Genomic DNA, 13,817 nt, shown 5'->3' with positions numbered 1-13,817 from the left:
AAATAAAATCTTAAAAAAAAAAAAAGAAGAAAGGGGCACCTGGGTGCCCCTTTTTTTTCTTAAGGAAAAAAAAAAAAAAGAAGAAGAAGAAAGGACACCTGGATGGCTCAGTCCTTAAGTCTGCCTTCGGCTCAGGTCATGATCCCAGGGTCCTGGGATCGAGTCCCACATCAGCCTGCTTCTCCCTCTCCCTCTACTTGCTACTCCCTCTACTTGTACTCTGTCAAATAAATAAATAAAACCTTTAAATAAGTGGAAAAAGAAACTCACCCCTCTCTGAGTCCTTTATGTGCAATTTCTATTTTATCACAGATACCCTGTTCTAGTAGATAATCCCTATCTAAAGTGATTGCAGCAACAGCGGAAGATCAAGTTTTGGATAAATTATATGCTTTGTTATCAAACACTTTCCTCTCCAGGTGTGCAAGTGAGGAAGTATCAGAGTAAGCAGGTGTGTCGTACTTCCCTATCTGAACTTGGTTTCCAAACCAAGGAACTGAAGAGATGTAGACAGCAAGGGACACTTCTAAATAGCAAGCTTTTTTTTTTTTTTTTAAAGATTTTATTTATTTGTCAGAGAGAGAGCAAGCGAGAGCGAGCACAGGCAGACAAAGTGGAAGGCAGAGTCAGAGGGAGAAACAGGCTCCCTGCGGAGCAGGGAGCCCGATGTGGGACTCGATCCCAGGACGCTGGGATCATGACCTGAGCCAAAGGCAGCTGCTTAACCAACTGAGCCACCCAGGCGTCCCTAAATAGCAAGCTTTAAGCTTTGATGAACCTACCAAACATGATCTCAACCAGGTCACCAATTTTTTTTTTCTTTCCTTTCTTAAAGATTTATTTACAGGTGCCCGGGTGGCTCAGTTGGTTAAGCATATGCCTTCAGCTCTGGTCATGATCCTGGGGTCCTGGGATCAAGCCCTACATTGCGCTCCCTGCTTTGCAGGGAGCCCACTTCTCCCTGTGCCTCTGTACCCCTCCTCATGCTCTCTCCCCAATAAATAAACAAGTAAATAAATAAATAAAATCCTTTAAAAAAATGAAATAAAATTAGAGAGTGAGTGAGAACCTCAAGTAGATTCCCTGCTGAACACAGGTCCTGACCTCAAGACCATCATGACCTGAGCTCGGACACCCAATCAAGTGAACCAGGTGCCCCACATTTTTAAAAAAAATTTTATTTTTGGCGGTACCTGAGTAGCTCAGTCAGTTAAGTGTCTGCCTTTGGATTGGGTCATGATCCCAGAGTCATAGGACTGGGCCCTGTGTGAAGGTCCCTGCTCACCAGGGAGTCTGCTTCTCCCTCTCCCACTGCCCCTGCCCCCAACTCATGCTCTCCCTAATAAATAAAATCTTAAAAAAAAAAAAAAAAAAAAAAGATTTTAAGGAATCTACACCCAATGTGGGGCCTGAACTGAAAACCCTGAGATTGAGTTGTATGCTCCTTCAACTGAGCTAGCCAGGTGCCCTGACCCAATTTTTTTAAGGAACGTCTGTATTATGGCTTTTCCTTCCTTAAGTTAATATATATCAACCCTCTGGATAAATTTTGGCCATGTTAATCCCATAACATAGATCTGTCTCTTCGAAAGAAGCTTTTTAAAAAAATTCTTTAAATAATCTCTGTATCCAACATGGGGCTCAAAGTCATAACCCTGAGGTCAAGAGTCATGTGTTCTACTCACTGAGTCAGCCAACCACCCAGGAAAGAAGCAATTTAAAAATTTTTGTTTACACCTGCAAAGGCGTTAGCAATGAACCTTGAGCTTCTTGCTAACAGAATCTAGAACCATTGCCTCTGCCTAGCGGTACAGGAGAAGCATGATCAGTGCCTGAACCTGGTTTATAATCTTGAAGCAAGTGATTCCTATCAGACCAGTCATCTCTTCTTAAGCCAATGTTACTGGCCCTATGGGTTCTATTATACATTTTCTGGTCCTTTTAGTCTTAACTAGGCAGAAAACACATCAACTTCCCCTCCTCTCTGCCCTCAAATCAGCTTCTGGATTGGCTACTCATTTATTGCTGACAGGTGTCTCAGGTTTTAAAACTTTAACCTCAGATCTAAAATTGTCCAACAGTTGTGAGAAAGACAAAATGTATTTATTATACAAGACTCTTTTGATAAGACCATGTTTTAATTGCCTATGACATGGATACATCACATAATGGCGCAAAATGTAAGATTAAAGAAAAACAGATGAAAATGAGTTTGTGAATCCTTAATTTTAAGTAAGCTTCTGGCAAAAACAAAACAAACAAACAAACAAAAAACCCAAAAAGCCAGGGATTAGAATCATTTCAAAATTGTGTCCAAAACTAGCACCTTTCACCATTTGCTTTTATTCATTTTGCTGTGATACAACTAAAAAGGCCCATAAATACTCCCCTGGGTCTCAAGTAACAGTTTTCCAAGAGCAAAAATGTCACTTTCTCTGTGCAGTGAAAGCTGGCATTTGGATGGGCTGGATCGGGTGGACAGGCTGGAACACTGGCTTCTTTCTCATCTCAGACAGTGTTTTCACTGCAGGGAGCAGCTGATTCCTTTTGATGATCTGTAAGGCCAGCTGGGTATTACCTACAAAAACACTTACCATTAAAAAAAGCATAAACAATACCACCATGTAAAAAGCATGCCATTAACATCATGCAAAGGAACTAAAAGATGGTCTGGGAGAGCAGTGGTCTGCAACATTTGCTGTACACTGGGGCCCCCCATGTCTCCATCCCATCCCCAGAAATTCTGATTTAAGAGACTGTGGGTGTGACCTGGGCAAAGGGATTTTTTTTGTTTGTTTGTTTTAAAGATTTTATTTATTTATTTGACAGAGAGAGATCACAAGTAGACAGAGAGGCAGGCAGAGAGAGAGAAGCAAACTCCCTGCTTAGCAGAGAGCACGATGCGGAACTCCATCTCCAACCCTGAGATCATGACCTGAGCCGAAGGCAGCGGCTTAACCCACTGAGCCACCCAGGCACCTGTGGGCAAAGGGATTATTAAAAGCCCTAAGGTTTTTCTAAGGTATAACCCAGCTTGCATGGAAGAAGGCCACTAGGACCAATGCACTAACCCCAATTACACTTTTTTCAGGAGGCCAAGGCCAGGTGGGTGCCAAGCACTTAATGCTATAAACAAGCTCTCAAAAGAGGGAACCATGTAAGGATTCCCATGGTCAAAAGGAGGCATGACTTAGAACTCTTACTGTTTCTGTTTAATTTCTTCCATTCATATCTCTTCTCTACTTCATGCTGTCTGTTACACAGGGCTCACAGTCTTTTCTCAGAAGCCCCGTCCTTAAAAGTTATATGTGCCTGAGAGGTATGACCTGGGTTTAGGTTTGGATAACTGTTAGCAAGAACTGGTTTACTCTAAAATTCATTAATGACATCTATGTTCAAAATATTACAGTGTATAACTCTTAGCAACTGGCATTCTGACTCATGTTCTCAATGCAAGTAATTTGGCAGCCTAAGAGAAAGGTTAATTAGTAGAGATTACTTATAATTGTCAGAAGTTATGCTTTCCTGCATTTTCACAGATAAAAGGAAATATGGTTAAATCATAAAAAGCAGGAATTTTTAAGACACCAAAAACTCCCTAGCTATGTTTTTTTTCCAGAAGAACTTGATGGGTGATATCAAATTTGAAGAGATAAATCAGACACCCAAAACCCTGGGCTCTTTGAAGGGATATGGTCCTTTTTTTTTAAATTAAACTTCTATTTAAGTAAACTCTATACTCAACGTGGGCCTCAAACTCACAACCCCAAGATCAAGATTGCACGCTCCTCCAACTGAGCCAGCCATCTCTGAAGGGATACAGTCCTAACTAGAGAGAAGAATTACTTACCATTTTGCAGTTCAAGGTAGACTGCCAGTAAGATGGCTTCAGGGGGCACCTCTTTAGGATGTATCATCGAAGCCGCCTTTGCTCAAAACAAAAAAGATACCCATGAAAAACCAACAGCTTAGGACACAAACTCCAAGTAATGCTGGGGGTGGGGAGGAAGCCTGCTCATTCCCACGTGACGTACTAGCAACTACTCTCATTCCATTCATATGTCCCTCAGCTATGATCTCATCCCCACAGACTAAACCAGACATATAATTTTTCATTAAAGGATTCACTATTTTCCCTTACCAAAATGAATTTTTATAGAGGAAAGCTTTTTACCTACTTGGGATTCTTCTTCCATGTCTTGGCTCTATTTGGCTTTGAGATGGGTGACCAGATACTCCTGATTGTGCACTCTAGTCATTGGTCCAGGTCTGTTGGTGGCTATTCACCACAGACATGGTTGCATTTACATTCAAATCTGCATGTCCATTTGTTTGCCTAAGTAACAACTCAGTATTCTAGGTCCCAAGTTCTCAATGTCAGCAATAAGAATTCAAATTTAAGAAATTGGTAATAGAAAAAAAAATAACCACTGAGCATGTTCAATGTCCCCATTTTTAAGGACTGAACCAGGACAATTTTGTCAAATAAAATAATTTAACTGTTTAAGCAGCATGCTATTCTTTCCTGGATCTGAGAGTCACTTTTCCAGTTAGCAGTCTCTCTCTGACCTAGCCCTGAGAAAGGAAGCCTGGCCTGCTCTGGTCCATCTTTTTCCCTCAGTCTGGGCTTCTTTGGGCGGCAGTCTTTTCCTCACACCGTACTATCGACTTGTATTCCCCCATCCAGTTTCAGGTGGTCTGGTTTCCAGGATGCTCTGCTTCTTCCCTTCATCTTATCAGAAAGTATACTTGTATAAACATTTACTGACCAGAGAAGTGTGGGTAAGACAGGGTCTCATTTTGATAATAAACAGGCATGCACACAACTAATAATAATCCATACAAATTTACCCAAATGCTAGGGAGAGAACAGAGTGAATACACTGTGAATATGAAGAGAGAAAAATGTTTCTTTTGAATGGAGAGCTTCAGGGCATGGGGGACCTGCCTCAGTCCTTGCAGGGTGGATACTGGGTAAGAAGAAAGTGGGGAGAAAGGCCTAGTAGGCTGAGATGTGAAGATGGGAGATGTCTGGGGGGCCAGAAGCTTGCACAAGGTCAGTTCCTGGCAGCCTCAGGAGAGATCTCGAATGAGCAGAGACTCTCTCGTCCATGGCACACCCTAAGTTCTTCATGAACGAAGGAAGGAGGCTTTTATTCCTCTCACCACATCACAGTTTCTGAACTCAGTTCAGAAAATGAGATTTTTACACTTCTAGGCCAAGCTTCATACAGGCAAGATAATCTACAACATTTTTGGGTATTAAAATCTCCATTCTGCCTCCAAGTGGCTGGTTAACACAGGTCACTTATTGTTCTTTGCGCTGACCACAGTCTGCAGCTTTCTCTAAAACACAAAAATTCACAACAGCAACTTTATGAGACTAGCTGTTCAGAATGGCTAGTGGTGGGCAGGCAACCTCAGAAATATCTCCATGGAGCCCTTTCCAACTCTTCACATCACTGTCTTGTCCTCCCAGGCAGAGTGGGCCTCCCAATTAACAAAGATCCAGCCACTGGATTAACCTAAAAACCAAGGGATCAAAACAAAACCCCCTGCAGACCCTGAGCCAGGCCTGAACCCATCTGTCTCTCCCAGAGTGGCAGCCTCCATGGCCACCTGCTGTACGAGAACCTGAGCTAGATCATGCTAACTGCAACATTAGATCGGAAGTCCTGCTGGCTGTAGTCAACTCCTTCCCAATCAAGTGTATGACTCAACTTGTGAGATAATAGCAAATATGTTTCCCCGGATAGTGGACCACTTACATTTCTGATTTTGGATCAGAAGTGCCAAACAGATGCCACTAAGTTAACTAAGTATCACCAGTGGTTATTTTCCACATGGTAAGATTTTTCACGGCTCTACATGACAAGATGGTCTTCAGAGGAATAACATTTCCAGAAGCCAACAAATCTCTTGAGAATAGCTTTAATTTCAATTTCCGCTACTCTGAAAAGCATCGGGATGTTGACTCTCTCCTGTGCTGCTGGTGATTATACAATTGAGCTGCTGGCGATTATACAATTTGGCACATATTACAACTTCCATATTAAAGTCTTAAAATTCTGCATAACCTTGCAATTCCCTTTATAGGCAGGTTTGCATCATGCCTACCTATTTTTACTGTCTCATTCCCATGGCTTACCAAGAAGTGCTCATATGCTTGCTGAATTAATATCTCTTTCCGAGTCTGTGATACAGCCTCTGAAATTGCTACTGATGAAACCTGGCCACCAGGTCCCCTACTGCAGGTAAGGGTCCATGTCCATGACTGGTCCAGGGATGGCCAAGAAACCTAAAGACGCTCAATCAGAATCTTCCCTGAGACCTACTGATGAAGCATCATTTCAGTGGTAGAATTCAGAGGCATATTTTAGTCATATTTAGCCAGTCAGTTCACTTAGTGTATGTGGAATTTCTTTGGCACCAGCTGTCTTCTTAGGTTTCCTGTTCTAGTGCTCCAGCAACACAGTACTTATCCTGCTACCCCATAACCAATATTGCTGGTTTCTCGTATGTCCTTCCAGAGCTCTCATATGCACATACACAATTATAAAGCAACTGTTTTAAATCTTGGTCTTTCACTTAGTAGGTCTTAGATATCATTTTAGTACACAGAGTTTATAGCTGCAGTGTGTTCAGCTGTATGGATGCACTATTATTTAAGTGATCCCTCATTTAGATAGTTTCCAATCTGCTTTTTTTTTTTTTTTAAAGATTGTATTTATTTATTTGACACAGAGAGAGAGATCACAAGTAGGCAAAGAGGCAGGAAGAGAGAGGGGGAAGCAGGCTTCCTGTTGAGCAGAGAGCCCAACGTAGGGCTCAATCCCAGGATCCTGAGACCATGACCTGAGCCGAAGGCAGAGACTTAACCCACTGAGCCACCCAGACACCCCTCCAATCTTCTGAAATTTTATTTATTAAAACCATTGGGAAAAACCCTCCATTAAGTGCCTAGGTTCACTTGTAATAGCTGATCAGTTGTTTACCTTATAAGAATATTTTTAAGCTTGGGAAAGTAATACTCCGATTTTTAACAAATTGACCAGAGCCCCAAACAAAATAACAAAACCCAGAAACTCCAAACCCTTGCTTTACAAGAGGGCGTGGCCCCACCACCTCCAGCCTCACCTGGTGGAGACACTTCCGGGCTTTGTCGTATTCGCTCCTCAAGCAGTAGGCGCTGCCAAGATTAAACAGCATCACCGTCCTGGCAGAGGTGACCGAACTGGGGTAGCACTGAGGGGCCCGCTTCCCAGCTGGGGAAAAAGAGTGTGGACCCTGGTGAAGAGGCTGGGTCAAGAACAAGGGGGCAACCCAAACTACCACCCCAGCAACTGCTCAGACTAAAGCACAGCGCTGCTTCTTAGGCTGACAAATGAAGGGCACAGAAGGCTTGAGTCTACATCTTTGGGATGCAAGCCAGGCTACTTTAAGTATTTACAGAACTTCTTACTCACTGGATTCCATTGCTTCATTTTCACCTTTGTCTGATCCTACAAAACATGAAAATAAACCTGAGGGGGAAGGACAACAGAGTATATTTTCTAGAAACCTAATTTTGTTTATGAAATGAAAAATCTGGTATCAAAGCAATCTGTCACATTATAGTGTTTACTTTTCATATTGTGGAGGTTATATTAGAAGATACCCACCACCACCCCATTCCTGCGTAATAATCTTGAATAAAGTAAATACCAGTCTCACTTTCTTAAAAACTTAGGCATGACTTACAACTGACTTTTGAATGCTTATTTCTACTTTCCCCTGGACTGCAGAATCCCTTTAAGGAGAAAAATACAGTATGAGAATCAAAACAAATTTTTCTACTACCAGCCTTTCAAAAGTGAGAATTTATTTATTTCTTTAAAATAGTCTTTCTTGGGGCAGCTGGGTGGCTCAGTCAGTTGGATGTCTGCCTTCAGCACAGGTCATGATCCCAGAGTCCTGGGATTGGGCCCCGCATCAGCCTCCCTGCTCAATGGTGAGGCTGCTTCTCCCTCTGCCCCTCAATCTGGCTTGTGCTCTCACTCTCTCTTGCTGTCTCTCTCTGAATAAATAAAAATCTTTAAAGGGGGGGGGGGCGCCTGGGTGGCTCAGTGGGTTAAGCTTCTGCCTTTGGTTCAGGTCATGATCCCAGGGTCTTGGGATCGAGCCCCATGTTGGGCTCTCTGCTCAGCAGGGAGCCTGCTTCTCCCTCTCTCTCTGCCTGCCTCTCTGCCTACATGTACCTACTTGTGATTTCTTTGTCAAATAAATAAATAAAAATCTTAAAAAAAAAAAAAGTCTTTTTTTTTTTTTTTGGTGGTAAGTAATCTCTAGACGCAACATGGTGTTTGAACTCATACCCTGAGATCAGAGTTGCCCTTCTGACTGAGCCAGCTAGGCGACCCTCTAATGTGAGCATTTAGACCATGTGATAATCAACTCTTAGGTCTATTCAGCCAAAATATGTACAGCCAAATATGTAGAGAGCCAACCTAAAACTTCTTTCCCTTTAAATTTCCACATATCCGAGAAGGCAGTGGAAATGATGACCAGTTCTGATCAAGTGTGTCCTCACTAACCTTGGTCCTGCTCATTTGAAGAAATCCCTAAGGAAACATCAGTGACATTCTCTGGGTTCAAGTGAGTAATGGCATCAGATATTCTGTCCAGAGAGATGAGGGCTTCTGCAGCATATAAATGGCCCAAAAACCTAAGATGAAAAGAACAGATTCCAAACTGAGAAGTAGGTCATCATCACAAAACACCCAACGTGTAACAAGATTTGGTATATACATGCTTCACATATTTCAAATTTTTGAATTGAAATAGAAGTTTACAAACGGATCAATTAAAGGCCACTTAAATCTTATCTCTTTATATAAAAGTATCTTAAAATAAATAATTTTTATATCAGCTAAGCTGGAACAAATGACACATTATCAATTAAGAAAAAAGTTCAGAACTGGCAAATTTACTATTCTATTTACGCAGAAAATAACATTAACATAAGAAGGGAATGATGTTCTAAAATAAGAGACAGGTCAAGGGATGAATCCTCCAGGCTCTGCTGCTGGAATAGTCAAAAGACATCAGAGTGCCAAATGAGACTGAGAGATTTGGGTTAGATCAACTTTACTTTCTATCCCAAAGTTTCCTGCTTTTCAAATCATCTAGGATACATACGTATCCTCCTGGCTTATAAGAGCCTGCTTCTTCCAGTCTTTTAAATACAGGTCGTTTTTCTCTATGATCACCTGATTGATTTTTCAAAACTAAAACTGGATTAGATATGTTATACCCTTATGGAAAAACCTTAATGACTTTTTCCTACCTGCAAACAGAACTTTCTTCAACTTAGAGTTCTCCAAATTTGGTGCCACTTTTCTATGTCCAGTCAATATTCCCACCCCCTCAAAAATTGCTCTGCTCCTACCAGCCAGTATCCTGGACAGAGCACACCTGCCCCAGGGCCTGGCTTTCTTGGGCAAGCCTGGCCTCATCTCTACAAGTTAATGTCAACTCCTCCTTTAATTTTTAAGATTTCATTTTCAAGTAATCTCTACACCCAACATGTGGCTTGAAATCACAAAACTGATATCAACAATTGCATGCTTTACCAACTGAGCCAGTCAGCCACCTCTCTACTCCTCCTTTTAAATGGCCGGCTACATCTCACCTATTCTACCTAGTCTGCCCACAAATGAATCTGTCCCCATTATCTCGAGTCCTCAAATTTTAGGCATTTTTCAATATAACTTTTTTAGATATTTACACATATTAACTACTCAAGAGTTCTTTAACTCTTTATTAAGCAATTTCTTATAATTGCCAGGGGCTGCAATGACCTTTCATTTTGCTTCTCTACCAAATACCCTAACAGAAATGACAACTTTTAAAGAAATCAGTAACTTCAATTTTATTTTGAAGTATAATTTAAAAATTTAAAGTAGTATCTATTAGTATCTAGTAGATACTATCTAGTAGTATCTAGATAGTAGTATCTATCACTACAAAACACAAACATATAAATTCAAAGAACTACTTCAAATCGTCTTCTGTGAATTCACTTAAAAAACATTTTCCTTTTTTAGCCAAATGAAATGCTTCATAACACCCAAAGACAAGAAATCTTTGACCAGGTGTACAGAAAGCAAAAAGCTGTGGGGTAAAGCTGCTGTGGTATGTGAGCTGCCAAATGCAAAATCACCTGCTTGTCTTTACTGGGAAGACAGTGGCCTTGTTATTAATTAAGAAGCCAATACTTGGGAAAGAAAAATAACTCAAGAATTAAAAACAGAAATCGCCAGACACAGCTTGGCCAATCCCTCAAAGGTTGATAAAGTTAAAATCTTCCACCAGGGGCGCCTGGGTGGCTCAGTGGGTTAGGCCGCTGCCTTCGGCTCAGGTCATGATCTCAGGGTCCTGGGATCGAGTCCCGCATCGGGCTCTCTGATCAGCAGGGAGCCTGCTTCCTCCTCTCTCTCTCTGCCTGCCTCTCTGCCTACTTGTGGTCTCTCTCTCTCAAATAAATAAAAAAAACAAAACAAAACAACAAAAAAAAAACCTTCCACCAAATGCCAAGAATCTACTTGGGATTTGAGAACAATGACCACAATGTCCACCAAAGGATTTGAAAAAGCAGGGAAGATTTGTGTTTCATTTTTGTAAAAAAGAAAAGCAAACCGCCACTGCTCTCATAACGGCTGCACACGCACCACAGCCTAAGCGCCGAGTCTGGCGGTGGCAACAGCGAGGGCAGCGGCACCGGCTCTGGGCTGCTACTTCACCGAGTTGGGTGGTGGTGCCCTCAGAGGCAACACCATGGCCTTGAACTAGAACTCGGGATCCCTCCAGGCCTGAATGTTAGACAAGGCTTTCTCAAAAAAGGGCAGGGGCTTTCTTATAGTTGATTATGGCAAAGTCTCTTAAGTTACTGGATATTCTCTTAATTATCCTTTTTTTTGGAGACACAACGTATGTTTGGGAAACACTGGCCTGAAACAACCTTAATCAGTGTTAATTTTAGATGCTTGTATAAAGTAGTAAGTCTTCTTTTTTTTTTTTTTTTTTTTTTAAAGATTTTATTTATTTATTTGACAGAGAGAGATCACAAGTAGGCAGAGAGGCAGGCAGAGAGAGAGGTGGAAGCAGGCTCCCTGCCGAGCAGAGAGCCCGATGCGGGGCTCGATCCCAGGACCCTGAGATCATGACCTGAGCCGAAGGCAGTGGCTTAACCCACTGAGCCACCCAGGCGCCCCAGTAGTAAGTCTTCTTAAAGACAAAAATAAACGTCAACAAAATTATTCCTCAGAGTATGATTTCCCAATTGCAAGCAGTGTACATTATAAACAAAGACCACAAAAAGGCAAAAGTAATTGTATTTTGGAGATTATAGGTATATACCCACAGGATGAATGAAAAAACAACTATCCTAACAATAAGCAGAGTATTTGTGGCTTTGAATAAAATTTTTAGCATGGCATCATACAAAGATTAAAAAAATGCTACATCTCACTCAATATCCATGGAAGGAAAGAGGCGCTATTTAGCTAATTTTAGAATGACAATGACACTAATACTAAAGAGGCATTTGAAGAGTTTGAATAAAACTCATGTAGTCAGAATTCTTATGTCTATTTAAATTGCATTCCTTGGAGATTTATGATGCTGACTAAGCTCCTTTTTTTTGTTGGTCTTCCTCCTGAGGACTCCTCTTATTTTGGGGACCCCTTTGTGAAAATATGCTCCAGTCAGGGCTTGTAGCTGCCACTAGACAGTGCAAAGTTCCTGCCTACTAATACTCAGTGCAGCAAATGCTACTTCCCTTAATCCTTGAGATACAGTTAAGGGAAAAGAACTACCAAATTAATGTTTCAGTCAGTTGGCTTTGTCTAGATAATATATCCTACTGGGGGAGTAAAGAGCCGCAATATGTACCACAAACTAACTGAAAACCTCCAAACAAAATGACCCTGGGACAGAGCAGGGGAAGTCACACTTACTTAAGTGATCCTGACAGCTTGGGCTGCTGAAGAAGTTTATCTGCGTGATTCAAAGCCATAAGGTTATCACCCAGAGCCAGAGCCACGTAAGCACTACAGGCAAGTATGGAGCATCTGAAACACAAAAGAGAAGGGCTGAAAACCTGAGTTACAAAATTGACAATGGCCGCGTTTGTTAATTAAATAGGGAAGAACGCCCTAATTATAGCTGTGACAATCTGGACACTAGGAAAGAAGAGAGGAAGCAAAAATAGTAATGGTAAGAATTAGGATGATGTATAAAACTACCATCTGAGGCAGAGTGTAGCTATCTACCCAAACCATCTTTAGCTTCCATCCAACTGACCCCCATCTTCAACAAAATAACCAAAAGGAGTTAAAATATTTAGCCTGTAAAAAAATAATGTAGTTAATGGCCTAGTGAGAATTTATTTCCCATAGAACATTTAATATACAGAAATAAAGCTCCAGAAGCAGATACTATTCTTTCAAACTCATTTCACTAAGAAACACAATTAACACACTAAAAAATCCATTTAGCTTCCTGTAAAGTGTTATTCTCTGAATCTATTAAGAAGTTTATAGTTCTTGGGACGCCTGGGTGGCTCAGTTGGTTAAGCAGCTGCCTTCGGCTCAGGTCATGATCCCAGCGTCCTGGGATCGAGTCCCACATCGGGCTTCTTGCTCTGCAGGGAGCCTGCTTCTCCCTCTGACTCTGCCTTCCACTCTGTCTGCCTGCGCTCGCTCTCGCTCGCTCTCTCTCTGACAAATAAATAAAATCTTTAAAAAAAAAAAAAAAAGAAGTTTATAGTTCTTGCTAAGCAACAGTATCAAGAGTAACTAAAAGAATTTCATTCATACACGTACTATTACCCTAAATGAATATTCAAGAAAGAAATTAGGCTGAATAAATACACGTGAAGATAAGAACATTTAAGTTACATTGACTTTGCTAAGTTGGGTTGGGAAGCTAAATTTCTGTTTGGTTTTCTACTTAACAGGCAGCTCATTTAAAACAGGTCTAGCTAAAGACTTGACACTAATAGATCACTTGAATGCTAAACAACTGCTCCAAAAAGCAATCTTAAAATAAACTGCTGTCAAATAGAAATGAGGTCTGAACGGCCAACTGCAAATGACCCAACTTAGATATAGGGTTTTGAGTTATGTTTACAAATTACAGTACATATGTGTATCATTAAGTGCATTTGGGTTGTAATTTCAGTTTAAGGAAGAATGCAACCCCCACGGCCCTGCAGTTTTCTAAAAATCTGAAACCCCTGACTAGAAATGGCCTTTCTAAAAGTGCAGCTGGGCAAACCCAGAAATAGCCTGCTGTTTCCTCTTCACTGGAGGAGTCCTGGTTGTTGGAACCTTGGAAAATTACCCCACTAAAGGCAAAATAGTCCCTTTAGCTCCTCAAAAAAGGAAAGAAAACAGAATGTAATTCAAAGTTAAAAAGAATTTTTTTTTTTAAAGATTTTATTTATTTATTTATTTGACAGACAGAGATCACAAGTAGGCAGAGAGGCAGGCAGAGAGAGAGGAGGAGGCAGGCTCCCTGCTGAGCAGAGAGCCTGATGTGGGGATTGATCCCAGGACCCTGAGATCATGACCTGAACCGAAGGTAGAGGCTTAACCCACTGAGCCACCCAGGTGTACCTCAAAGTTTAAATTTTTTTTAAAATTTTATTTATTTATTTTTACAGAGAGAGATCACAAGTAGGCAGAGGCAGGCAGAGAGAGAGAGGGAAGCAGGCTCCCCGCTGAGCAGAGGGCCCGATGCGGGACTCGATCCCAGGACCCTGAGATCATGACCTG

At 41.4% G+C, this 13,817-nt stretch overlaps 1 protein-coding gene across 7 annotated transcripts in view; it reads right to left on the bottom strand.

Annotated features, from left to right (window-relative positions):
• Window positions 1–2,117: 2,117 nt before the first annotated feature.
• CNOT10 (CCR4-NOT transcription complex subunit 10) overlaps window positions 2,118–13,817 on the bottom strand; it is an 82,067-nt gene continuing 70,367 nt past the window's right edge. For 3 of the 7 annotated variants that reach the window (XM_059390619.1, XM_059390620.1, XM_059390625.1), the window contains 6 exons: window positions 11,997–12,110; window positions 8,574–8,704; window positions 7,467–7,523; window positions 7,138–7,265; window positions 3,851–3,926; window positions 2,118–2,578 (listed from right to left, as the gene is read on the bottom strand). In XM_059390619.1, coding sequence (XP_059246602.1) covers window positions 2,427–2,578; window positions 3,851–3,926; window positions 7,138–7,265; window positions 7,467–7,523; window positions 8,574–8,704; window positions 11,997–12,110 — 658 coding nt within the window. In that variant the 3' untranslated portion in view covers window positions 2,118–2,426. The remainder of the gene's footprint in view (window positions 2,579–3,850; window positions 3,927–7,137; window positions 7,266–7,466; window positions 7,524–8,573; window positions 8,705–11,996; window positions 12,111–13,817) is intronic. The other 4 variants (XM_059390621.1, XM_059390622.1, XM_059390623.1 and 1 more) reach the window with 2 other exon arrangements.

Source organism: Mustela nigripes, chromosome 2 (genome assembly GCF_022355385.1).
Source record: "Mustela nigripes isolate SB6536 chromosome 2, MUSNIG.SB6536, whole genome shotgun sequence".
Taxonomy (NCBI): domain Eukaryota; kingdom Metazoa; phylum Chordata; class Mammalia; order Carnivora; family Mustelidae; genus Mustela; species Mustela nigripes.
Note: the sequence above shows the minus strand (reverse complement) of the source record. Positions and strands in the feature narration are given on the sequence as shown.